Source organism: Heteronotia binoei, chromosome 10 (genome assembly GCF_032191835.1).
Source record: "Heteronotia binoei isolate CCM8104 ecotype False Entrance Well chromosome 10, APGP_CSIRO_Hbin_v1, whole genome shotgun sequence".
Taxonomy (NCBI): domain Eukaryota; kingdom Metazoa; phylum Chordata; class Lepidosauria; order Squamata; family Gekkonidae; genus Heteronotia; species Heteronotia binoei.
This window is the reverse complement of record NC_083232.1, coordinates 69,838,628-69,865,578: the sequence shown is the minus strand read 5'-3', so window position 1 is coordinate 69,865,578 and position 26,951 is coordinate 69,838,628. Positions and strand designations below refer to the sequence as shown.

Genomic DNA, 26,951 nt, shown 5'->3' with positions numbered 1-26,951 from the left:
CAGCAGACAGAGGTGGTAGGATCCTGAGGGGACAAGGTGGGCATCTTCAAACCTTGCAAAATAGTTACTTCACAAAAAAATATATCTGCTTTAGAATTTGTCAGCTGTATCACCCAAGAACTGCAGCCTTGCCTCTCTGAGCTAGTTACCCTGGAAGAACTGGCCTTCCATCCAAGCTCACAATCCCTCCGAAGTCAGGATTCCCACTTTTTGTGCAAACTTGTGTCAAGGGAGCAGACAAAATCCACACACTTGTGACTGCTTAATTGCTTTGCTTGCTCCAACAGATGAACGATTAACTGGTGTTAAGAGTAATCCCTTATTAAGCAATTCTGAATGAGTTGGATTTCTTCTGTTGTAATGGGCATCAAAATACCACCCATGTTTTTAGTTTTCTGAACACCAAGGAGCACCGTGGGAAAAAGAGATGTTTCTGTTTGTGATGCTTTCTGCTCTGGACTGCAGAACTCTTGGCGTGAACTCACAAGATGCAGAATCTTGACAAGCGGCATTTTGGAGAGACGTTGATGTAGTGCATATTCTGTTCCATCTCATTCTCTGGAGCAATGGGCCATGCTTTCCTCCCAGCGACGTCTTGTGCCTTTTCCTTCCCCTGCAAGTCTGGCAGAATTTACTTCTGTTTTTTGATGTGCCGTGAGGAAGCTCTAGTCAAGCTTCATGTCTCTTCCGTTTTGGACTTGATGCTTTCAAACCTTGGTGTTCCCTAGTAAGTTACTCTCCCCCCACCCCTTTCAGCCCTGCTGCAAGCCCTGGAACAATATGCAGTGGTCTTAGGCGATGCCAATTGGATTGCCTTCAAACGGTATTTCCAAATGGTCCCTGCACCCTCACCCCAGTCAAACACAGAGACATCCCCCATTTAGCACTCTGCTTCCTTTAAAAGCAAAGCCCTTATTGGGGGCACAGCATCCTCAGTAAGATTGCTAACTCTGTTTTGGGAAGACCCTAGGGAGGGTGGGGTTCAGGGAGGGGAGGGGACTCAGCAAGGACATCATGCCATACGGTCCACCCTTCAAATCTTCCATTTCCTCCAGGGCAACTGATCTCTGCAGTCTGGAGATCAGTTGTAACTCTGGGAGATCTCCAGACCGTGCCTGGAGGCTGGCAGCCCGAGAACCCCAACCAAGCTCTGGTTCTGCCCGCTGTCATGTCTTAGAAGTAGGACAAAGGCAAGCTCAGTCCTCCAGGCGAATTCTTGAAAGCACAGCAACCTTTCCAAACAGAACCCTCACATATTTAAGACTTAGTGCTTTTGAATATTCAAAGTGCTTCACGATCATCAAACAAAAGCATCAAGGTATCTGTTATGAGGATCAATCAAGCTAGTACCAGCGTGCAAACTCTCAAGTTCTCCAGAACTCTATTAGCCTGTTTTAAAAAACCCAACAACGAATGGGGGAGTAGGAAATGTTTCTGGCTCTGATCTTGTGTGTCTCCTATTACAGCCCTGTCAGAGAATGGCCTTGTCCAGTTATTGTAGAGGGTTGTTTATATTAGACAATCATAGAAGGGGGGAAGGGAGACATTTAAATTGTATATCTGTGATCCAGTTTCTTGCATGTGGTTCTGATAACATTTCATGTACAGCTCTGATAACAAAGAGGCCAAGGTTAAAGGTGAACAGACCCACTTTTTGGTTCTGGAAGCAATCTCGAAGTGAATGCAGATCTTCAGCATGGAGGCCTATTTATATTTGTTTATAGACTGACTATCCCACTGAACTCAAGGCAGATGACATCTGGTAAATCAATGCAGTCACTACAATGAGAGATCTCATAAGCAATATTATAGGACTAGAATTATGGGTTCCTGCAACTTTTTCCTATCAATACCTTTACTGCAAAAATTGAGTCCATCATATTAACCCAGTCTTAATGCACCAAGAGTATGGCCCACCATGGCCAGGGCTTTTTTCTGGGGGAACATAGTGGAACGGAGTTCCAGAACCTCTTTGTGGAAAATTTTCAAAAATTTCTAAAAGTTCATGAGGGGCACCAGGGGAGCTTGACAGTTTTTGATCCAACAAAATACGTTAAAACATGGTTGTTTCAAGGTCATCATTCAGGGTTAGGTACCAAAAGCAACCATGTTTTACTGTTTGTTTATTGATTGTTGTAGTGTAACAGCTGGGGCAGATTCCAAAATGTATCAGTCAAAGTTGGTATAATCTTTTCAACAGCCCTGTAAGCAGGTCAGTATTGTAAGGTAGAGGTGAAGAACAGCTTGCTAAAGACTGTCTTCAGAGCTCATGGCACAGGTGAAATTTCAAACTGGGGACTTCCTAATTTCTAATATAGTCTCTTGCTGCTGATGGCACACTTTTAGTTCAAACAAATCTTGTAATGCCTGAAACGAGCAACATGTCTGCCAAAGACATGATGGGGAGAGAGGTATTCTACTTCTTTTATCATCTGCCTTTCTTGTTGAGACTCAAGTCTGATTACAGAATTATAGAAGCCATGCAAGAAAGACCAGAATGATACATTCTGAGTTTAAGAAGCAGCTTTGTGTTAATTTATTCTTTTTTTTTAGTCTAGCTAGTCCTGGCATCAGTGTCTAATTTTAAGATATTATCGTGCAACTGCAAACAGACATACTAACCCCGGAAGGGGCTTCTACCTGCATATATTCCTTTCACAGTTAGCTGGAGTTCACATTTACTTTATTTGGAATACTCTGGCCTCGGAAAACTCTCTCTCAGACACAACTGTTTTAAAAACGACTTAATGAGCCCCATTGCAGTAAAGTAAGAGAAGAGCTCTGCCATGTGGATCAGTGCCTAATTTGAGAGACTATCGTGTGACAGCAAACAGACATACTAACCCAGGAAGGCGGACTCCTTTAACTCCCCTCTTCTTGCTTGGTGGCAAGCTGACTGAACTTCAGCACAAAGTGCTCAGCTTGGACTGCAGCCTGCCACTCCGCTCTGCTCCAAACAGATCAATGTCTGGTCTATTTCTTTCAAGGGAGTGAAAGCGATCCTTTGGGTTAGTTGCTTCTTTGGCTTGGCATCTGAAGGAACCAGGTGAGACAGCACAACCTGTGAAGCTAAACTGAGAGTGTAGGTGGGCTGAGAGATGCAGAGGCAACAGGATCCCGTTATCCATACCTGCATGCCCAAAGTGGCTGTACTCTATTTCAACCCACTGGTTGATTTTATCAATATGGTCTTCTTTGGCTGGGTGGCCCTCCATGGTCTTTGATGCAGAACGATCTTTCATAGCACTGGCACCTGAGATTGTTTGCACTGCAGATGCTTGGGGCTGGACAAAGAACCTTACACCTGCTCTGCCACTGAGCTATGGGTCCTCTTGATGTTCAGTGGTCTAGAATCTTTTGATCTGACATATGAGGAAGTGAAGGTCCCATTATGAGGACTTCTCCCCCTAAACTACAAAATCTGTGGTAACTTAGAGCTTTTTTCTACAAGGAAGGTCTTGGTTCTAATTTAGGCAGAGCTTACAAAGAGGGGGGGGGGGAGATGAATTCATATAGATAGATGAGAATCATGGTAAGATGCGGATGGCTGTTGAGTTGGGGCAAATGGATCAGAGTTTGCAGCAAAGATCTTGGTTGCCTTCCTCTTCTTTCTCCAGCCATCCAAAAACTTATCTTGAAGGTAAGGGGTGAGGCTCCTTGGAACTGTGTTGGATGCAGTGGAAAGGTGGAGCTAGTGGAAGCCTCAGGAATGGCATGGAGGCAAACTGAGAATCTGCAGCTAAGAGAGGAGAATTATGCCTCCCCTTCCACTGGTGGAGAATTTAATCTGGAATCAGTGGAAATTGTTCCTCTCCACTCTCATGTGAACTGTTCCACAAATAGAGCAAGAATTCATGCAAGACCAGAGGGGTAGGGTGGGGTGTGTGGGGGTGCATACAACAATTCCTGCCAGTTTGCCCATTTCATTGCAGCCCCCCCCCCCCGCATTTGCATTGCATTCCACACTGTTCCCAAGCTTTTATTTTTGTCCAATTATAAGATTATATATATTTATTTGTATACAGTATGTAATTCCAATTAATAAAAAGCACTCTTGGTCATCAGGTGCTCCAAGAGTGGTTCACAGTTGTAATTGGGCAGAAGCAGGAAGAACTGAGAAAGCAGAACAGAACAGAAAGCAGCAGTACTAGCCCTGGAGACAGCCTCAGCAGTGCAGGTAGCAGTCACTGTGAGTCTTTCTCACTTGGCAGTTCAGTGGATCCTGACAGAGGCATGATGAGGACTAGCTGCTTCACCAGATCAGGTGCCAGCCTTGAGCTATGTGGAATTGCAATGTCCTCCATCACAGCCAACCTATGCACCCTTAGTATGTTGGTTGGGGGTCAGGAAAGCAGTTCCTTAACTACCTTGGCCCAGTCCTGCCATTATCTGGTCTTTGGACTCAGAGGAAGAGATGTACCCCAGATCCAAACTGACCTCATTGTCATCCTGGCCAACCAAGTTCCTGCTCCTGCTGTCATGCTGGAAGAGAAGTGGGCATATTGCCAGTGCCGAGACTGCTGAGGCTAAGGAACCTATGCATAGAACCCCTGACTCTTCCTCCCTCCACTTCACTACCCCCTTACGCCAGACTTGAGGTTGCTAATGTGATGTGGTTTCATGGCTCCAGCTGGGCTTCTGCTGCCATACAAATATGGTACTTAACATCCCGCCCCCCCTGGACTCAAAAGTTGTGCCCCTTGGAGAAAGGTTGGGTAACAATATAGACAGGCAGGGCCATCCCTGTTTACCTTGGTCTTACTCTACCCTGTCCCTTACTCAGTCTCTGTCCCTTACTCTTTGTCCCCATCCTTCCCTGAAATGGAGTGCTGGGTAAGGTAGGTTATTATCATCTGAGAGAGGGTGTGGCTTAAGTCCTAGGCCTAAGGTCTTAAGCCTATGGGTTGTAGCAGAAGTGAGATTCAAACCAGGATCTGTAGTGCAGCACTCTTTGCCACTTAAGAGGAAGGAGTTCATGGCCAGATGTGGTGCAATGCTATCAGCAAGGCCTAGAACTTCTCATTTAACCTACAGCTTCAGTTGCTGGATTCAAGGCTGGGGGGAAGCTGAACTGTAAATATGTCAGGGAGAAGCTCAGAAATCTGGCAATGCAGGCAGCTATCCTGACAGCTTGTAGATTGGGTGTTTAGTAATAGGACTCCAAAGTGGTACTTCGTCATTACCTTTCAATGAGTAATGTGGCAGAAGACGGGATGTTTTCTACAAGGAAATTGAAAAGATTTCCAGATGAATTCTTGGTACACTTTGAGGAATCCGGCACACAGCCAAATTTTGCATTTAATTAATAGCCTTTGGATGTGTTAAGTTATATGTCTTGGCATCCGTACATTTTCTCTGCGAAGAAATAGATCATATTGGATCTTGCCCAATACAACGAAGACACAAATCATTATGTTCCAGTACTTGGGTTGCCTGAAAGAGTGAGAAAAAGCAAAGATCTTTTTTCTCCTTTTACAGTAGTACCTCTACCTAGAAGCTATTTGCTTACTCTAAGTTACAAGGTCTTGAATGAGTCAGGATTAGTTGAATGAGTCAGGATAAATTGCATTCAGGTCCACAGATGCCTTTGGGGAGGACTTAAAAACAAATGATCACATTTTAAAAACCCTTCAAGTATTTGCCTGCTGAACAGTCCCCATAGGAAGGCACCAGAGCAACACCAGAGTTGACAAATCTGTACAGCTTTGTGAGTCTCTGGAGAGCCCTCTGCCAGCTCCCAAGACCTGCTGCCTCCCCTCTCTTGGTGGGGGGCGATGTCTCTGCCTTCTCTCAGGCGCCTCCTCGTTCTCTGCCACAAATTGCAGAAGCGGGAACGGCAACATGTTGTGGGATAGGAGCAGTTGAGAGATAGCAGGTTATCCTGGCTGCCTCTTTCATCATTTCTCCTTGAGCAAGCTTCAATGGCATCTAGGAGTGCCTTGTGCTGAGTTCTTGTCTCTTCTCTGTCTGGGCACTGATGGGACCTCAAGAATGGAGTAGACTGCTACTCCTTCACGCTTCTTTCCCATAGAGTGAAAAGGGAGAGATAGTATGCCAATGCTCCCGCAGGGGATCACACCACAGAAAAAGAACGAATGAAGCTGGCTCAGCCACGGATTCAGGCCCTTGGTCTATCAAGGTCAGTAATGTCTACTCTGACTGGTCTCAGGTGAGGTTACCAGGTCTGGTTGGGAAATACCTGGCGATTTGGGGAGAAGAGGGGCTTCAATGGAGTATAATGCCATAGACTCCATCTTCCAAAATTGCCATTTTTATGTGATCTCTGTCACCTGGAGATCAGTTGTAATCCCAGGAGATCTCCAGCTACCACCTGAAGACTGGCAACACTAGTTTCAGGTGAAAGTCTTTCGCATCACCTACCATCTGATCCTTTTCTCAAGACATATTGGAGATTGCACATGGAATCTTCCCCATGCAAAGCAGATGCCCTTCCACTGAGCACGCCATCTTCACAAACTTTGCCCTAGAGACTCCCATGCTGTTATGGGAGGGAGCAGATAAGATCATCCCTCTTTTCATCTATCAAATGTTGAAAAGAGTGCTCTTTCTTCAGAGGGCTATGAATTGTGAACCTGGTTGTTTTCAAAGTGCTCTACGACAGTGTTGGTGGGTTGGGGTGTCCCAGGGAAAGCTGATGCAAAGAATGTCTTTATGTGTATAACTTGTACAGTAGTGCTTACATTCTAGCTTGTGCTTGGGGGGGGATTATCTGTTCCCATCCCCCGATGGCTTGCTTTCAATGTTGGTTTTACAACTTCCAGTTTTGCATGGGGGAGGGGGGATTCACAACTAGGCCTCTGTGTCTTTGACTAATTCCCTGCTAATCCTGAGGTCATCTCCAGCATCTCTCTTAACACACACACACACACACTCCACTGACTTTGGGCTATTTTTTTCACCTCTGACTCAGCAAGTGGCTGATGCGTATTGGTGAGCCAATTAATGGGATGAAAATAGCCCTCAGGAGCTCTTTGTCAACATACCGGAAAATCACAACTCCAGCTGCGCAAAGTGCATCAGGCAAACCTTTCTGACAGACACACCACACATTATCAGAACAGCCTCGAAACTCCCACCCTCCCTTCTCCATCATGAAGGGGGGCAATTTGTGCAACAGGTGTGGGAGGGGAGAGAGACAGACTGCTTAACCCTTCCCTTGCAAGTCATTTCCCATTTGTTTTCCTTAATGCTTACCAGTGGGCAACAACAAAATATAACCATAAGAAACACACCACCACCACAAGACCTGACCAAGTTTTTTTGGAGGGGGGGGATTGCTTTTGGATAAGTTACAGCATGAAGCATTAACTTTCCCCCCCTCCCTATTACAAAAAAAATGTTATACTCCCAAAATGACAGGATTTTTTGTGCCTTGACTGCCCAGAGAAAGCCAGGTTCCACCCCCATTTACTTTGAGGTTTGCACTTAGGCAACACTTAAGGTATCTGAACTTTCTGTTTTGAAAAATATCTGTTCTATCCTGGAAGACAGATTCAAGTGGGCAGCCGTGTTCATCTGGAGCAGGAGAACAAAGTCTGATTCCAATGGCACCTTTAAAACCAACGAACTTTTAAATTTGATATGAATGCAACATTGTACTAGGATGGATTCTTACCAAATGGGTTTTGTGATATACTAGAGGCTAAGGACAGAAAGAGTGAAAAAGACAGGCAACCCTCGTGTGATATGCTTAACTAGGGGTGAAATCTTCTATGCGAGAAGGAGGCCTTTTACACACCGCTACTACTTCATTCTTTTAGCTAGAGATGCACAGGATTGAATCTGAGACCTTCTGCAGGTAAACAGATGCTTTTCCACTGAGGTGTGGCCCCACCTCTAAATATGATTGGGAATCTCTGCACACATGCTCATTCTTTGACCACTGCCCCATACCTGGCTATCTGTCACCCAAGAGCAACACAATAAAGTGGAATGGGGGTGTTCAGAGGCACTTGAAGACAAGTGATGCTATGAATGCCTTTTTCTAAGTTCATTTTATTAAGTATTTCATATAAAAGTTAGAAGCAGAATGTTAATTCTGAACAAATCTTAAAAGTTATATTTCCAAAAGCTTCTACTTTTTGTCATACATTTTCAGTGGGCTTCATTTTATTCCCATGGATAATAAACGGTTTTTGTTGTTTCAATAATGCCAGCTGATTAGTCCATGTACTTTTCCTTAGTTGTCTTTTAATATAAGGTTTGTCATTCCTTATTTATTGTTCAATACATGAGAGCTTTCTGTTGTTCTCAGTACCTTGCAATTAATACATGTGCATACAAGAGGTTTCTAACCAATTTTTTATGGTCCCCCACCTGCACTCTTGAGATATCCTACTCTGGTAAAAATATTTCTTGGCTTGAAAGGAAGACAAAACCTTATAGTATCCTTTATAACCTTAACAATACTTTTCCAAGAAGCAATATCCAGATACTGCAAAGGACAAACTTGAATTACTTGGAGATTATTAAACTTCAGATAACAGATCCTTTTAATCTGAGTATTCATAGAAAAAACAAAGGCCAGGAAACAGCAGTGGAGGTTTCTAGTATTTTGACAATTTCTATAGGCTAGATAACCCTAAGTAGAAAGACATGAAGGTGAATTAAAAATTCTTCTCTTGACAGAAGAGCATCAACATTGGTGAATAATCTTTCCTTGCCTTTGAGAAGTAACAAAGTCAGTGGATGCTCTGAAACTTAATAAAGCCCCCCGGAACTGACGGCACTACCAGTGAAATTTTAGTATAATTTAGGAACAAATTAGCCCAGCCTTGCTGCATGTTGATTAAACAGGATTTATAATGGGAAGCAGCTGAAAGAGTTAAAGAATTATCGACATCATTAAGTTTATTTTAAAAAACTGATTTCCACAGATTTATTCTTTCTGGGTATCTAGGAGAGTATTCACCTAGGTCAAATGGCTCTTTTAAAATGTACTGAATACTGTAAGTCTTGGATGGGCACATTTAGTTGCCAAACATTTTTAACTGGATGTCTTTGAGGACAAATTAATATTTTTCACAATGAAAGATAAGGGTCCATAATGTCATCCTTGTCCCTGTCTTTTCTCTTAATTCTCTAATGAATATAAATCTTCATCAGATCATAATCAGACTCAAATTATAAAATCAATCTAAATTATTAACGATAAATCTGGACCACCAAACTAGATTGGAGAGGGGACAACAGTTATAGTTCCATGTAAAAGAACAAACAATAATAGGACTTCATTTGGCCAACCATGTTGTAAAGTTTGAGCCCACTGATTAGAAAAACAAAAAGTGAAAACTGAAGGAATTTTCTAAGGATAATGTAAAGGCGACCAAAATCCCTATTTTGATTCTCAACACAGAACAGGGCATTGAGAAGACCTGTTTGGGTCTGTTTCAAACAAAGTTGTGATTTTTTTTTTTTAAAGGAGAAATTCAATGAAAAATAGTTTTAGTTAATATGTGGGATAAACATAAGGCGGATGCAGACTAACAGCAGAATGGTACTTTCCTGCCTACCCCTTCCCTTTGATTTCCACGAAATGCTGCTCAGGGAGGACAGGGGACCCCGAGAAACTATGTAAGGGGGGGGGGGGTCTACAATAGAAAAAAGTAATTTTTTTAAAAGCACCTTGTCCTCTCCCCAGGGGTGGAATTCTAGCAGCAGCTCCTTTGCATATTAGGCCACACACCTCTGATGTAGCCAATCCTCCAAGAGCTTACAAAAAAGAGCCTTATAAGTGCTTGGAGGATTTGCTACATCAGGGGTGTGTGGCCTAATATTCCAAGGAGTTCCTGCTGGAATTCCACCCCTGCCCTTCCCTCTCTTGGAAATTTTAATCTGGATTCAGCTCATGAGGTTGCTGTAGAAATCCCTTTATTGCCAATAACATAACACGTGGCATCAAGAGGCAAAAAAAGAAAAATTATAAATAAAATAAATCAGAGATAACTAGCACATGACTAAAAAGTGATATTTCGAAGGTGATTTATTTATTTAAAGAAGGCAGTAATTATGGCATATGGTAAACTGGTTAAGTTATTCCATGAGTGTATATAGACATTTGAACTTTTATTAGGGTGGGTCAGACTGCTATCACTAAAGAATGGCAAATACAACCTTTTTTTAATCAAAGTTCCAAAGTGGATTACACACAGGCATCACTGAGGTGTGATTTGCTGCTGTGTAAACTCGCCATCCTTGGGGTCAATACCCATACTCTCTGTCATATATGGCCAGCTATTAAGTGTTAAATTGATGGACTGAATGAGGGTTTTAATAAATTGAAGCTTAATCCAGATGTGATGGAAGTGTGCAGGGAGACTAAGACGGATACCCAAATGAAAGACCTCCCAATGTTATATGAGATTACATTGCTCCTGAAAGACCAGGTGTGGAACTAGACTCAACGCTATGCCACAAGTTGCCCAGGACACCTTTTACCAACTGAGGCTAGTTCACTGGCTGTGACGTTCCATGTAGAAAGCTGACCTTGCTACAGGGACGTGTTTATCTATTTTGTTCAACTTTTATCCCTCCCTTCCCTGCAAGCAGGCTCAGCGCAGGTTACAACATTGCTAAAACCATACCATATTTAAACAGAGTACAAAATTTAAACAAAATACAATCATAAAAAAATTATAAACTATTTGTATGTATAAAACTTTAAAAGGTGCCAGCAAATAATTTACTGAATAGGATGAGGTTCCAATTTCAATGCAGTTTAGGGCTGCCAATCCCCAGGTGGGGGCAGGGGATCCCCCAGTTTGGAGACCCTCCCCCCGCTTCAGGGTCATCGGAAAGCAGGGGGAGGGGGGTGGAAATGTCTGCTGGGAACTCTGTTATTCCCTATGGAGATTTATTCCCATAGAAAATCATGGAGAATTGATCTGCGGGTATCTGGGGCTCTGGGGGGGGCTGTTTTTTGGGGTAGAGGCACCAAATTTTCAGTATAGCATCTAGTGCCTCTCCCAAAAATACCCCCCAAGTTTCAAAAAGATTGGACTAGGGGGTCCAATTCTATGAGCCCCAAAATAAGGTGCCCCTATCCTTCATTATTTCCTATAGAAGGAAGGAATTGAAAAGGTGTGCCGTCCCTTTAAATGTGATGGCCAGAACTTCCTTTGGAGTTCAATTATGCTTGTCACTCCCTTTCTCCTGGCTCCACCCCCAAAGTCCCCAGATATTTCTTGAATTGGACTTGGCAACCCTAATGCAGTTGCAGGTCTAATAAGAAACAGGTCTATCTCCATTTTACAGGCCCTGCAGAACTGCAATAGATCCCACAGGGTCCAGTTCTTGCTAGGCAGAGCGTTCCACCAGGCTGGCACCAAAGCCAAAAAGGTTCTAGCTCTAGACAGATATCTTTGGGGCCAGGGACACATCTTCATAACAGCCATTCTTGACGACTGTGACACACTGTACATGGGACTGCCCTTGGATATGGCTCAGAAACTTGAATGGGTTCAAAATGTGGCAGCTAGGTAAAATCTTTACAAGTATCTGCTGGAGTGTTAATGCTAATCCAGTGACATACCATCTACATTGACTTCTAAATTTTTTTGGACTCAATATAAAAGTGTTGGTTATGATCGTTTAAACCTAAATGGCTTAGCTCTTAGGGAAAAGCACAAACCATATCTTGCCAGTTCAGTTGTAAGAAAGTATGGTATGGTACAAACCCAGAAATAACACGTTTTCTTGCAGCATACAAATGAAAATTATGGTTTCCCTCACTACCAGAACCATGTGTTTACCCTCTCCATACAATGCCATTCAGAAACCACCAGATTTGTTTTGATTTTGCGGAATCATGAAAATGGATGACAGATATTAGACTCTGCCACGGCTTTTTTTGAGCAAGAACGCAGTTCCAACTGGCTTGGCATCAGAGGGTGTGGCCTAATATGCAAAAAAGTCCCCTTTTTTGGGTAGAAAAAGCCCTGTGCAAATCAATGCTGATGTCAGGTTGTGTGGCCTAATATGCAAATGAGTTCCTGCTGGGCCTTTTTCTGCAAAAAAAGCAATGCCATTCCCAATTCATCATTCATTGCAAAGGGGAATTCTAAACACCAAACTAAGCCTGAGTTATACAAATTGTACTTTTGTGCTGCCAACAGAAAACTGTCCTGTCGAAGGAAGAGCTGGCAGTTTAGCCAGTAGTGCTCTACTCTTTGCAAGTTTTTATGTTCACATGTATCTGCTCTCACCACAGCCCATAGCTGGGCATTTTGGGCACTTACAAACTTCCTAGTTATAGGACAACAGTGAAGCCAGCCAGTGCACTCCTTGAATCATTCAAGTCTGATTTGCAATTCACAATAAAAATAAGTATATCAGGAGGTTGGATAAAATTCTTAAAGATGAATTTACTAACATTTGTACCCTTCTTCTCTCCCAGTAAATGTTTGCTTCTCTGGAAAGTGTTTTAGCAAGTTACTTGGTTCTGCAATGTACTGATCTATTTTAACTTGGAACTTAAACCTATTTTTATTTCCAAGGACCTGAATGCAGGCGAATAAAGCCCCATTGTAAGCTGCCAAGCTGAATTCACTGGAAAAAGCTTATTTCCCAAACTTGTTATGCCAAGCAGTTCAAAATGATTCAAGTAGTGAAGCTGTGTTTTCCAAGAAACACAGTTAGACAAAGTTGGTGAAGTCACCCTGGGATTTCTAAATAGACCACTCAAGTTGACCTTGTCATCAGAATGACCCCTCTGGCTTAGTGACTCTATATGTTCAAGAACAAAGAGCGATTTAACTCCTGATGCTCAGAATAACCAACTGGCTTTTTATACAGCTTCTAACACTGGCTGAGGTTACTGGGAAACAGCATCACTTCCCACTCAGTTTCAGTGGCAAAGAACATGGTCTCCATCAGTGTTCCCTCTAAGCTGTGGAGTCTTGTGAGCAAAAATTCTACTTTGCGAGCTACTGGCATTAAAGTTGTGAGTAATTTGGCTACTGCATAAATTACTTTCCTCTGGGGCCATCCTTCCTGAGCTAAGACAAAGATATGTGAGCCAGAGGCTTAAAAAATGGTGAGCTAGCTCACACTAACTCAGCTTAGAAGAATATGGTCTCTATGTGAAGCATCTCCCCTAACTATACCCAGCTCAGAAGGTTGCACAGGTCTTTCTTCTATGGAGGACTAAGTACATGATTCTTACATATATATGAAGTCTTGGAGAGGAGAACTGGCAAGCTTTTCCTCTGCATCCTTTTTTCATCTTATGTAAATTAACTCCAAGCAATGAGTTACCCAAAGGTAAGTATGGAAGTATACAATATCCTGGAATGAAGTTACAGAACAAAGCTACAGTCTTTTGTCTCACTGAAGAGCAGGTTTTATCTCTGCACTTAGTTATTATTCAGATAAAGAATTGGGGTTAGGAAAGATAAAAGGAGAAGTGGAAGGGGCTTGGCAGAAGGTGGGACAGCGGATCCTCTCCCCCCCACCCCCTCCAAAAAAACAACACTTTGCCCATTTCTGTACTGCTGCAATTATACTTGTTAATTACTGCCAGCCCCAGTGCTTGTATGATGGAGATGTAAGCTGAGAAGAGTAGCATTACGACACAAATATGTTTCAGGACCTGGTACAAAAGCAGCTGAAGGGGCAGCAGAAAGAGACCAAGACATTTACCGGTGCTTTACTTCCCCTATACGTGTATTTGGTCATTAAGTCAACAGTGAAATAAAAGGCACTGGTTTAACTTGGAGGTTGCAATAATATACTTTTATATGGATAGAGAGAGGTAGATTAAAAGTGTCTACTGACATTCCAGCTGAGCCCTTATTAATCTTTGGGTGGAAGGGGTGTCTGAAAAACTCTAAAAGATTAAGGGCTGGAGCACACATCTGTGGCGACTGCATCTACTCCTATACAAACCCTCCCATTTCTGAAAATCTGCTACTGTCCTGATCAGAATATCATCACAGATGGGTGCAAGATTGCATTCATTAGGAGTTCAGGGACAGGGAGGCATTACATTTGCTGGGTTTTTCCTGCCATAATAGTGGGGTAGGGTCAGCCAGTGGTTCATATCTTTGCCCTGAGGGATACCAGCACAGGGAGCTGAGCTGACTGGTTCATCTGTCACCACAGCAGGATAAAACCAATCTTGTGGTGTTTCTCCCTGCCACAGAGTTCTTGGCAAAGAGGAGGTTTCATTCTTGGCAAGAACCAGCAACTCCAAACACAGCAGCAATTCTCTAGTTAGCAGCGGTGCTTTAATGGTTTGGGAAAGTTAATGGCATCTTCAGATCAGCACCCTGTTCCATTTCATTCAGGCAAATTTTGCCTCTCCCTGTCATAGAACAAAAGTCCATATGGTTTTTGCACAGAGATGATTCTTTCTTCTCAAACTGCACCCTCGAGGGTTTTTTAAAGGATTTTTTTCCCTTAATGAATGCTGGCCTTTTATGATACACTTCTCAACAAATTTAATCTTAAAACTAAGAGGGAGGGGAAGGAAGGCGCCTTGAGATAGAATTGTACTGGAGGCAGATGGAGCTTTTGTTAAAAGAAACTAAGAAATCAAATCAAGAAGGCACTCGGATTAATGGGTTTATGGATAAATTGGAGCCCATGGGGAGAAGACACTGGTAAGGAGAACGGCAGCACAGTGGTCCAGAAGAGGAACAACTTGATACTCCTGTAAAAACCAGTCTCACAAGCTTCTATATCCCTGAGATTTTGAAAAGGTCATCCGCCCCTTAGAAGAAGAGCCCAAATCATAACGGCTGTTGTGATGTGGTAGGAACCAAGGAGCAAGGCTGCACAGAACTACCACAGGCCCTGGAACAGAGATTCTTTCTGGGTCCAACCCAAGCATTGTATGAAGAACGAATGATATGAGATGATGGGCCCCAGGAACATAAGAGCCTTGCTGGATCAGACCAGTGGTCCATACAGTACAGCATCTTGTCTCACACAGTGGCCAACCAGTTACTATGGAGTGCCATCAACAAGGCATAGATGCTGAGGCCTTTCCCTGATGCTGCCCATCCCGATACTGCCTCCTGGTGTTCAGAGGTTTACTGCCTTTGAATGTGGAGGTTCCCTTGAATTCTGACTCCCCACCAGCAACCTTGGCATGGAGTGTCAGCCCCAATGTAAAGCAGGTGGAGTAACATACAGGCCCCTCGTTCTTGTATCCAAGTAACTGTGGCCATTTACATGGCAAGTCATGTAGATGGAGTGACTCTCCCATCTGTATCCTTGTGCCTCCCATCTCCGTAGTTTGTTGGTTTTGACAATGCAAGTCAAAAAGGGTGAAACATTTGAAGTAATAGTAATAGGTAGGTCACCTGTTGATCAATAATGGTCAACAGTTGGATAACTACAGGTGGCATTGCTATTAGCATGTGGATCATCTATCTCCATTTGCAAACTTGTGCCATTTATAAATAAGTTAGAGAGACTTGTTTATACTTATACACATCATTAATGTCAAAGGAAGAGATGACATGGCAGTAGGTGTATATTTTCCCACTTAAAAAAAGCCTTCCCCTATTTCTAGGGAAGCAAAGTATAAACTAAGGTAATGTCCCCTCTAGGATGCAAAAACAAGGGTAGTGCTTTCTTTTCCATAAGAAAACGCAGATGAAAGCATGGTTCAAAGAATCTGATTAAATGATATATGAAGAAGAAGAAGAAGATATTGGATTTATATCCCACCCTATACTCTGAATCTCAGAGCAGTCACAATCTCCTTTACTTTCCTCCCCCACAACAGACACTCTGTGAGGTAGGTGGGGCTAAGAGAGCTCTTACAGCAGCTGCCCTTTCAAGGACAACTCCTATGAAAGCTATGGCTGACCCAAGGCCATTCCAGCAGAAGCAAGTGGAGGAGTGGGGAATCAAACCCGGTTCTCCCAGATAAGAGTCAGCGCACTTAACCACTACATCAAACTGGCTCTCCATCTTTGATCAAACTGAACCATCTTTGATCAGGGTCATTCCCTCCCCGGTAGCTCTGGGAAGGAGGGGATTCAATTCAGGGGTGGGGGGGATTGAAAGATGGGCAAACACTTCTGCTCATATCTGCAGGTCCAATCCAATTTTCTTTCCCAGGACTGCAAAAGGAACAGCATGAGGATTTCTGGTCACAGGTCTTGTACACGCAGCACACAGTAGCCTCACATCCAGCTTGAACTGCTGTAGGTGTTCTGGCTTTAATTGCAGTGGTAACAGTTCTTGGCATACAGGCGAGTATCCAAAATGGAAAGTAATTTCTCAAAAGCAAATGATCCTTTTTTCATTTTCAAAGGCTTTTGCCTCCTCTTGGCTTATTAGGTTTCCATTTAAGCTGTTGGAAGTGGAGAGAGAGAAGAGGGAAAATTAAAAAGAAGCAGCTGTTTCTACAGGGTTTGTTGTTGTTTTTTTAAAAAGAGCATTTCCCATTTCCTGTTTGTTCTGGGAAGGAAAGTACAAGGTATTGCTTGGTTCTGTGGGGCAAGGCACTGGCAGAATGTGAAAACAGTATTTGATGAAATCCAAGGGCCTTTCCTGAAATAAAATGGCCATGAAAAACCTGGACAGCTTGAAAATAGCTTAAATTATTTAGCTTAGAAGATGTAGGCCTCTTGTTCTCTGAAGAAAAGTATACCTGTTGGACTGAAAGCAGCACACACTGTTCTCTTATACTGCTTTTAGCCAAGCCAACACTCCTCTCAGATTCTTGAGGAGGTGGGGATAGGACTATCAAGCCTCAGTTGCCCATTTCCACATATTAAGCCTTTTTTAAAGGGATAAGACATTTCCTCTCCAGGCCTGTTGGCAACCCTAAGCTGTACTGATATCACAGGTGGGGGCACCCAGCCCCCTAAACAAGGTTATCAGAGAGAATCTGGTCCAGCACAATTATGTGGGGATCCTTCCTGTTTTATCAATCCAATTCAAGGCACGCTGATTCAGAAGGTAGCTGGGTATGAACAAAGAGTAGACATGGCTGTATAAACTAGGGATGCTTTCCCTTTTCCTCAAAGAAAACTACTTCTAAGTAATGAAAAAATAGTTACCAAGCTTTGTTCTGTCCCAGAAAAAGAACATGGATGAGGTAGACCATTAGAAATGGAGCTACCAGCTAGACAGCCCAGAGAAAAATCCTTAAAAATAAAAGGATTAAAAAAAAATAGCACAGGGCAGACCTTTTTTGTGACCTTTTCCTGGGTCTTTTAAGGCAGTGGTCCCCACCCTTTTTGGTACCAGGGACTGGTTTTGTGGAAGACAATTTTTCCACAGACCAGGGGAGGGGAGGCGATGGTTTCAGGATGATACAATTGTGCACTTTATTTTGGTGTGGTGGTGAAGTGTGCAGACTCTTATCTGGGGGAACCAGGTTTGATTTCCCACTCCTCCACTTGCAGCTGCTGGAATGGCCTTGGGTCAGCCATAGTTCTCACAGAGCTGTCCTTGAAAGGGCAGCTTCTGGAAAGAGCTCTCTCAGCCCCGCCCATCTCACAGGGTGTCTGTTGTGGGGGAGGAAGATAAAAGAAATTGTGAGCTGCTCTGAGATTTGGAGTGGAGGGCAGGATATAAATCCAATGTCGTCATCTTATTATTATTACTACATTGTAATATATAATGAAATAATTATACAACTCACGGCCCAGTTACTAACAGGCCATGGACCAGAACCGGTCCACAGACCGGGGGTTGGGGACCCCTGTTTTAGGGAATGCACAAGCTACTCTTCAGCAGCCAGCCATTAGCTCATGAGCTACCTGTTGGAAATCCCTGGAATAAATGTTTTAAAGACAGGCTTGTATGTACATTCACTTCATCATCTGTCTACAAAATTAATCTCCAGTTCTGGGGGCTGCTCACTTCACACCAGGCCTCAGATTCAGCAAGAGCTCACAGGAGCACAGCTCCTGAACCTTTCGGAGGGTTCCCCCTTCTCCTCTCCACCTACCTGGATAATACGTGTAGCTGCGTAACAATCCCTGGATTAGGAGAGCGAGCAGCCAGCCAGCCACCAGGCTTTGCCACGCCCCCAGCAGCCCTCATTAATCCATGGAGAAGCCTGCACCACCCTTTCTCCACTTCTTATGTGATTTTGGGTGGTGGGTGGCTTGCTGGCCTTTTGGACTTGGGGGTGGGGGTGGCCCAGAAGAGCCCCAGGTGAGCGAGGCCTGCTTCGGCTGGCTGGATCTCTAGCCAGCCCAAGCAGGCCTCATTTGCCCGGGCTTTTCTTTCTTCCATCAGGTTGCTTTTGGCTGGGGGAGAGTGGCATATGCTAATGAGTTATGCTAATGAGCTCCACTACCTATTTTTCTACAAAACAATCCCTGCTTCACACACTGTGCTTTTAAGCATATAGCTACTATTAAAAAAGGAGAAGCCAATACTGTTAACAAAGGAGTCCAACCAGTGGTAGAGTGAAGTTCAGCAAAACCACGGCTGCACCCGAAGAAGCCACCTCCACCACCCTTTTCCTCATACAGCCAACAAGCTGCCACAGCCAGTGAAATCATTCATTCCACCTGTTGTGCTCGTGGCTGCCTTCTGAATTCCTGGATGAGTTTGGCTGGGCGGGGTGGAGCGGTTACAGCTAGAGAAGCAAGGTGGAAGAACAGTGGAGCTACAAGAACTTGCCTATTGTATCAGTCAGAGAGGGTTTTTTGCCCTGCTAACTCCTTCAGTGCACACCCAAGTGACACATGTACATTTCCAAGTGTGCATATCATACAATCACATTCCATCAACTGTACACTTCAATGGAAACCTGGGCTACGAGCGGTGAAGTGGCCCTGAGAATATCCGTGTGCCATTATTTAACTTAACTTTCTTGGGGATCAGCGCTTAGCTAGATGAGACTCAAATGCACAGATTAAGTGTGCGAAGGTTTGGGGGCCTCTGGAATGCAAGCGTCGCCCTTCCGAAAGCGATGAGGCTGTCCTTACCAGACTTCTTTAATGGTCGTATTGTCCTGCAGAGCGTCAGTCAGCCACTTGGCTCCTTTGGCAGTAATCTGATTCTGGATAAGCCTTTAAAAAAAGAAAAGCACTTTGCATTGGACAGACTCATCTGTTTGCGCCTGGTTCGCAGCATCCTGTCTGTCACACACTTGGCTCGAGCCCGGTGCGGCTGAGGCAGAAAATCAACGCTCCTTTTGGTGAACAGGCCTGGTGCCGTGCCAGGAAACGGCGGTTTCTGATTTCCATCTGCATGGCTGGCCTGCTTGGAATCAGACAATCCCCCCATAGAAGCATGGCCAAGAGGCTCCGAGCCTCTTCAGTATAAAGTGCCTGGTCGTCTTTCAGGGTTACTGAGAGCAATTGTTCCCTTGACCACACAGCTGCTCTCTGATCACAGTAGAGCAGCTGTCTGGGGGATTATTCAGGCTGGATCCCAGCTACTGCTGGAGGAGGCAATTCACTGGTTCCCTGAGACAAGCATGGCAACCATTCGATGCAAATGAAGCCCATTGTTTCAGAGGGTAAGCTGTCTTTCCTGCTCAACTTAAAACATGATCTCTCTCCCCCCCACCACCCAAAAGAGAGGACTCATACAGATGGCTATTTTCCTGCACACGGTACCTTCCACTTATCATGTTTTCTGGCGTGCAGGGCCTGTTTCTTCCTAAGCCTCTTTCAAGCCTAAAAGCTGTGCTCTTTGCATTCTCTGAGCCTTTACAGATGCCTGAACTATCTCTAGCTGAGTTTTCCCACCCTGGTGAAGCTTGGAATCTGAACACTTCCCCAAGACCACCTTCTTCTGTGATGCTGGAGGCATGGGAGCAGTGGCTCCTTCCTGTGGCTGCTGGGTAGCGACAAGACTGAGACTTATGGGACCAGCAATGCAGTTTTAGGGCCAAATGACACATTATGTTGTATAATGAGCTGTAGGGCACAGCACTTTAATGGTCTGCAGAAGTCCAGTTTTCCTTGGACTGTACTGTTGGGGGAGGAGGGAGTCTTGCCTTCCCCCACATTCTTTTCCTGAGTCAAAACAGCTCCGGGGGGGGGGAGTTATTTGTCCCATTTTGGAGCTGCCTGTAGATGTTTGGAGCTCCAAAATAAGGAGCAAGTAACTCCCCCCTTCAGGTTTTTTTGGCTCAGGAAAATGGCATAGAAGTGGACAGAAGGCAAGACTCTCAAGTAAAACAGTCAAATGCAACAGAGCCACAGTCTAAAATTTAATCAGCTCCTCTATGCAAACAAGCAAAGGCTTCCACTGGTATAGTCAGTGATGGGCAGAGGACAGAGGCTAGCTCTGCTCTGATTGCCCAAGTTCTCCCAATGCAAAGCCTTAGCCATAAGTCCGGGAGACTTTCTCTGAGCTTGCTTGAATTGTTCCAAGTGTTTTTCCACCTGAGGCTCTCACAACACACCACTCCCTTCTGTATGACTGAATGCAAATGGCTGGAAGATGAGCCACTAAGGGACGTTTCAAAGGTATGTATTAGCTCCCATGTGGATAAAGTATGGTATCTTTTCAAGTATCAAAGGGCTTAATTCTGTTTAAAAACACCCTTATCTGGAGAGAAACAACAACTACACTCCCATCTCCCAAAAGTACTAACTCAGGAAAGGGGAAAGGTCAAGGTTAAGCTTTTTCTTGATGCTGTGCTCTGTTTTTCCTGGGAGAGTCTTTCATTATTGGATTGTTTTCTGACCAAGACTTTCCTTTGTGAAACTTGAATAGTCACCATAACAAGGACTCTTGATGCCTTGTATTCCCCTGATTTTTACAACCATGACCACTGTGGGTAAATTGATCAATATCAGACAGCAACCTTCACATTATGTCTGACTGAATTAAAGCCCAGTCTGTGAACAAATCCTCTCTCTGGTACAGTTGTATCCTGCCCTTCCTCCCAAGGATCTCAGAGCACTGCACATGGCTCTTCCCTCCCCATTTTATCCTCATGACAACCCTGTAAGGGAAGTGACTGACACAAGGTCATGCAGTGATTTTCCATGGCAAATCTGGAATTTGGACCCGGTGACTCTAACCATTATATCACACTGGCTCTTCACTGAACTGAAGCATAATTTATTTATTTTTTGCTGGAGACGCAAGACAGACTAGCATTTGCTAGACATGCACAGGCCCAAATCTGTATAGCACTACTATACAAGAAAACAAAATAAAATATACCAAGGCAGAGCAACCCTTGAGTGATGCCAAGCCCACGGCAAATGTCATGAGTCATGAAACTTACAACTACTGACATCATAGCTAAAAAAGAAAAGAGAGGCAGTCTGGCACACTGATGTCTGTGCCTTCCTTATTACTGGTATATTATCCACCTAATTGCAGGATCTTCTTGTAATTCTACACGCTCTTCTGTTTCATGGGCTGTATCCACAACACGGCTTATGTAACAGGCTTGTTTTTTAGACAAAAATCAACCTTTGAATAAGAGATTTACAATGTGGAAGAATTATAAACATGGTGACCTTTAAGAGCATAGAGTGGGTGCCCCCCCGCAAGAAACATGATATGGGCCATGGTGGGGATACCCTTTGGGCGTGCACAAGGTCTGTCTGTGTTCTCTGAGGATTTTCAAAAGCATTTTCTCCCTAGCAGTCTTCCTTCCCAGTACTGAATTCTGAAAAACCAAGGTATGATGTAGAGCAGAGACTGCTGGTTGGGTGGGGACAGGGTAATTGCTGTGAAAAGTTGGAGCAGTTGCCCAGAGATTATTTATTTATTTATTACTTTACATTTATATCCCGCCCTCTCCGCAAGCGGACTCAGGGCGGCTTACAGTATCATAAAAACAATCAATTCCATAAAACATATAAAACCATAAAACATTTATCAAGTTAAAAACTAGTACGCTATCTCAATCTAGTCTGGCGGTATTGGGTTCTGACTATGACCGCCAGCTTCTGTAGGATGTCCGGTGGCAGCCCATTTTCAGTCAACCAGAAAAGCCTGCCTAAACAGTTCGGTCTTACAGGCCCTGCGGAACGCCGACAAATCCCGCAGCACCTTTAGAACCCTAACCAGTCTGGGTCCAAGATAACTCATTGACACCTGCTCCCATGTGATCTTCACAAATGCTCCACTCTGCAAATGGAAGTCATGCTCTGAATTCTGTTGCCATCTGAGGCTCTCCTTGACTCTTAATCTTGTGGTATTCGCTTCCCAGAAAAACCCTCCACATCAGTTAATGTTTCAAATGGAGGTTGAAATCTCTTCATTTTGTAGGGCTTTACAGCTGGATGGCTAAACCTTTTAAAATACTTTTCTGATTTATTTGTATGTTGCACCAAAAGATTCTTTCAAAGCCTCCTTTAACAAAATTTTAATAAGAACCTGACTTGGATCAAAAAACAGGCCAGGATATTTTAAATGCACTGGCTTTCCCATTAAGACAGATTGTCATTTGTGTGAATGGTCACCCATTACAGATACTCAAACAAATCCACAGTCCTTAAGGAAATTAGTTAATCAAAAATGAGACCATCAGAGTGTTACTTGAATCTGATGCCCCAATGCAATTCACACATTTCTGTACTTCTGCCAAAAATGAACCCCACACCCACCACTGGGACCTCGTGCAAAAAACTTCTAGCAACTATAATACAGCCTCTGCTCCCAGACAATGACTAAGAAGCCCTTTATTAGACAGCATAACTTACCAAAGATGGCCCAGCCTCTTGTTGACTTTAAGCATTTCAGCAAAGGCCTCAGCTGCCTCGTCATCCAACTCATTCTTTGTTAGCCTGGTTGGAATAAAAAGGGTTTCATTCATGAGAATTTGTGACAGTTTTGTGGCTCAAGAAACTTGAAAAGTTCTCTCTTGGGCTGCTTGATGTCTAAGTTGCCAAACATGTGCAGCTTTGGTGACTATCATCTTATTTCAGAGGACTTTGGGGCTGGATGGCAGAAGGTCCTTCCCCCCCCCCCCCCCCCCTTAAAGATCCTGCTAGCCCAGAATGAAATCAAAACACTCCAGCTAGATGAATATCCCTAATCTGGCTCTGGAGAATTCCCTGGCTTTCAGGAATGGCTTTTGTACAGGTGCACTGAAGTAGGAATTATGACTCTAAAAACATCAACCATTTGAATGCTGATCTGTACCCCATCCTTCCTAAATGGACTCAGGACTATTTGCATGGAGTTCCCAGTTGCCCATCCAGGTACTAGATGGCCAGTTTGATGTAGTGCTTAAATGTGCGGACCCTTATCTGGGAGAACTGGGTTTGATTCCCCACTCCTCCCCTTGCAGCTGCTGGAATGGCCTTGGGTTAGCCATAGCTCTCACAGAGTTTTCCTTGAAAGGGCAGCTGCTGTAAGAGCTCTCTCAGCCCCACTCACCTCACAGAATGTCTGTTGTGGGGTTAGAAGATAAAGGAGATTGTAAGCCGCTCTGAGACTCTGATTCAGAGAGAAGGCGGGATATAAATCTGCACTTCTTCTTCTTTAGACCTGTGTAGCTTTACAAATAGGTCCCTTCAAACTCCTGTTAACCTCTCTGTGACTCAATACACAGATCTGAAGCTGCTCTAAAATGAGGCTGTGAGCAATGTTGTTACTCATATTTACATCCAACAGTGAATCGACTATTTGTGGAAACCTAGTAGATGTCTATATCTCTTTTCATGTTTTATATGTCTCAGAACTGGGGCCAGGTCTGGATTAAGTGTATGAGGCCTAAACTAGGGTTGCCAGCTCCAGGTTGAGAAATACTTGGGAGATTTTGGGAGTGAAGCCTGGGGAGAGCAGTGTTTGGGGAGGGGAGGGATTTCAATGGGGTCTAACGTTATAGAGTCCATCTTCCACAGCAACTATTTTCTCCAGATGAATTGATCTATGTGGCCTGGAGATCAGTTGGTTTTATATCCCACCCTTCACTAACGGAAGGAGTCCGTTTACTTACAATGACCTTCCCTTCCTCTCTCCACAAGAGATACCCTGTGAGGTAGGTGGGGCTCAGAGAGTACTGAGAAAACTGAGACTGGCCCAAGGTCACTCAGCAAGCGCATGTGAAGGAGTGGGGAATCAAACCCAGATCTCCACTGCTCTTAATAATAATAATAATAATAATAATAATAATAATAATAATAATAATAATAATAATAATAATAATAATAATAATAATAATAAACTTTTATTTGTATCCCGCCCTCCCCACCGAAGCAGGCTCAGGGCGGCTAACAAGACACCACACCAAGCTGGTTCTCAGTGACTGTCCACTCTGTGATCCTGTGGCTGAAACTGAAGGCCTAAAAAATAAACTGAGGGCCTAAAACTGAGGGCCTAAACTGAGGGCCTAAAAAATATGAGAGCCTAAAGCTACAACTCTGTCAGCCTACCAGTTAATCCAGCCCTGGTGAGGGCTGTTCCTAGATTTCCAACAGACACTGAGACTTGAGCACTTCTTCTTCTGTAATCACAGTAAGTGGCACTGACAATTCCACAGATAGCCTTGCTCTAGTGCCCATCCCTCTTTGCTACATACACACTACAATGTGCATAGTGTTGCCCAGCTGCTGTGCTCATGCACTTTAAGGGCAACACAACCTGGAACTAATGCATTCCAGCAGTGCTTGTACAGTTCAGTTCTTTATTGTTCACAACATAACATTGTGGTCACTGCTTCCAAGAGTTTTGCATCAGATCCTGGGTACCACTCAGGATTCAATCAAGGGTGTGTTCATACTACACTACATAATGTGGTTTGCAACTGGATTTTCACGGTGTAAGAAAATCCAGTTGAAAAACACATTATTTAGTGTAGTGTAAACGCACCCCAAGTGTCACCTCCTCCTCTTATCAGCCTCCTGACTAAGGGCCATTTTGCATGCACCTGTATTCCGGATATTCTGAGTTCTGGTATCGTTTAATTTCCTTCTGAATTTAGTTGTACAATTCCGCATTGTAGAGCCCCTCTAAGTTTTTTTCATTTCTACTGTGGAGAATTTATTCTTCACACTCTGCTGAAGGCGCGAATATATTGTGACGTGGACAAGCTTTTGTTTGTTTGTTTGTTTGTTTGTTTGCTCCCGGGTGGTGAAAGGGGTGGGGGGCTGTTCTACCTCACTCTGAGGTTGTGTCCCCTGCAAAGGGAGGCAGCTGGGAGTGAGGCTGTGCTGCCTCTTTCATCCCTTGGCTCCCAGGTGGTGAAAGGGGCAGGGGGCTGTGCCTGGCTTCCAGGTGCACGAAAGAGGCCAGCCCAGCTTTGCTCCCAGCTGCCTCCCCTGCAAGAGAAGGTGGCCTCAGAGCGAGGCTAGGAAGCCGGGCTCAGAGGAGAGCAGTTCTCAGCAAATGGAGTAGGAGGAGCCTCACAGGAGATTGGCTGAGCATCTAGGGGCATGAAAGGAGGAGAAAACATCACAAGAAGTGGTCCACTTTCATGGATTTTGAGTGGAGGAATTTTTTAATTCGTTGCTAAAAAAAACAAAAAGCCCCCTTTGCAAGCACCAGTCATTTCCGACTCCGGGGTGACATTGCTTTCACAGTGTTTTCACGGCAGACTTTTTACTGGGTGGTTTGCCATTGTTTTCCCCAGTCATCTACACTTTCTCCCCAGCAAGCTGGGTACTCATTTTACCAACCTCGGAAGGATGGAAGGCTGAGTCAACCTCAAGCTGGCTACCTGAACCCAGCTTCTGCCTGGATCGAACTCAGGTCGTGAGCAGAGCTTAGGACTGCAGCATTGCAGCTTTACCACTCTGCGCCACGGAGCTCTTCTTAAACTACTCTTGTTTAACCTGTGGAAAATGGGGATGGAGGGCGATCTTTATACTTGCAGAATCCGGCTGCAAGATAAGCGTAGTGACAGCAGCAGGAGATGCAGAACCAATGATTAATACTGGGGGAACTCCGAGGAGAATGCAATGGTAAATTCCCATGCAAAATAGGCCTAACTGTTCTCCAGAATAATCACTAATTTTTTCACAACCAGTAACGCATCATTAGACTCTATGGTGGCACAAAAGTTTGGAGCATTAAGCCTTTCAAAACTTCGGCTTTGGTAAGTTTTGTTTTCCTGCCTTAAAACTGGCACTGAAAGTAGATGTGTCTAGAGCAGAAACAAGTACAAAGAGATTCTTTACAATGTAGAGGGAGCGTCTGATGACAACACAGCAAAGACTGCAGAAATTAGATGGCTACTTTTGGGAACGCAGCCAGGAAATTCCATCGATCTTTGTATCAGATGTTGACCTGGATTCTGCATTGCTTAGGCTGGGAGTGCTCTGCTACTTCTGTGCAACTGCAAGAGAACACCAAGGCCTCTGATGGCACAAAAGAGTAATAATTCCCCCAAAGCAGTTTATGCTACTTGCTTGTATCTGGATGTGAGGAACTGCTTTTGCTTGCCTCCAGTTCTCTGGAGGATTTTTTAAAAAGTGTTTCTTCTTGAAAAGCCCCTAAGCTACATTTCTTCCTTGCATATTTACTTGTCTTGACAAGTCTAGGTAAGTAAAAATGGATTCCTCAGCTGCCAGCCTCAACAGCTATACTTCCTCCCTAAAGTGAGGAAACAATGTTGTTTCTTGATTTCAGATTCATCCAGACAGGCCTATTTCAGAGACTGAGATGATTAGTTTAGAAAAATTAGTTCAGTACAACCTTGCTTGGTTTTACTGTTCCGTGAGGGGGACAGAATGTCCACAAGGTGATGGGAAATTGAGCATTGAGCCTTCCAGTCCCTCAGTACAGATATATGGAATCCCTCCCCTCCTGACTAAGTTGTACTAGCACAGACCCTCTCAAGATTGACTTGGGCTTTCAGCCAAGGAGAAAGTTGTCTAAATCAAGGGGGGAAAGACAGAATTTCCATAATGAATTCCCCTGAATGCTACAGTGATAAATCGGAAACATGAGAATCCTCCTCAAGATGAAGTACTTTAAAGCTTACACAAAATTATCTTTCCTGTCATAACTGAGAAGACAGATGACGTACTAGTCACTTTTACTCATCTTAATTGGGAACTATGTTCCCCCTCTCTTCTCTCTTCTGTGTT

At 44.0% G+C, this 26,951-nt stretch overlaps 1 protein-coding gene across 2 annotated transcripts in view; it reads right to left on the bottom strand.

The window, feature by feature from the left end:
* Window positions 1–16,063: 16,063 nt before the first annotated feature.
* NOD1 (nucleotide binding oligomerization domain containing 1) overlaps window positions 16,064–26,951 on the bottom strand; it is a 37,491-nt gene continuing 26,603 nt past the window's right edge. Inside the window, exons 9-11 of one of the 2 annotated variants that reach the window (XM_060248858.1) lie at window positions 22,620–22,703; window positions 18,927–19,010; window positions 16,064–16,327 (exon numbers count right to left, since the gene is read on the bottom strand). In XM_060248858.1, the coding sequence (XP_060104841.1) occupies window positions 16,255–16,327; window positions 18,927–19,010; window positions 22,620–22,703 (241 nt within the window). In that variant the 3' untranslated portion in view covers window positions 16,064–16,254. The remainder of the gene's footprint in view (window positions 16,328–18,926; window positions 19,011–22,619; window positions 22,704–26,951) is intronic. The other variant, XM_060248859.1, reaches the window with a different exon arrangement.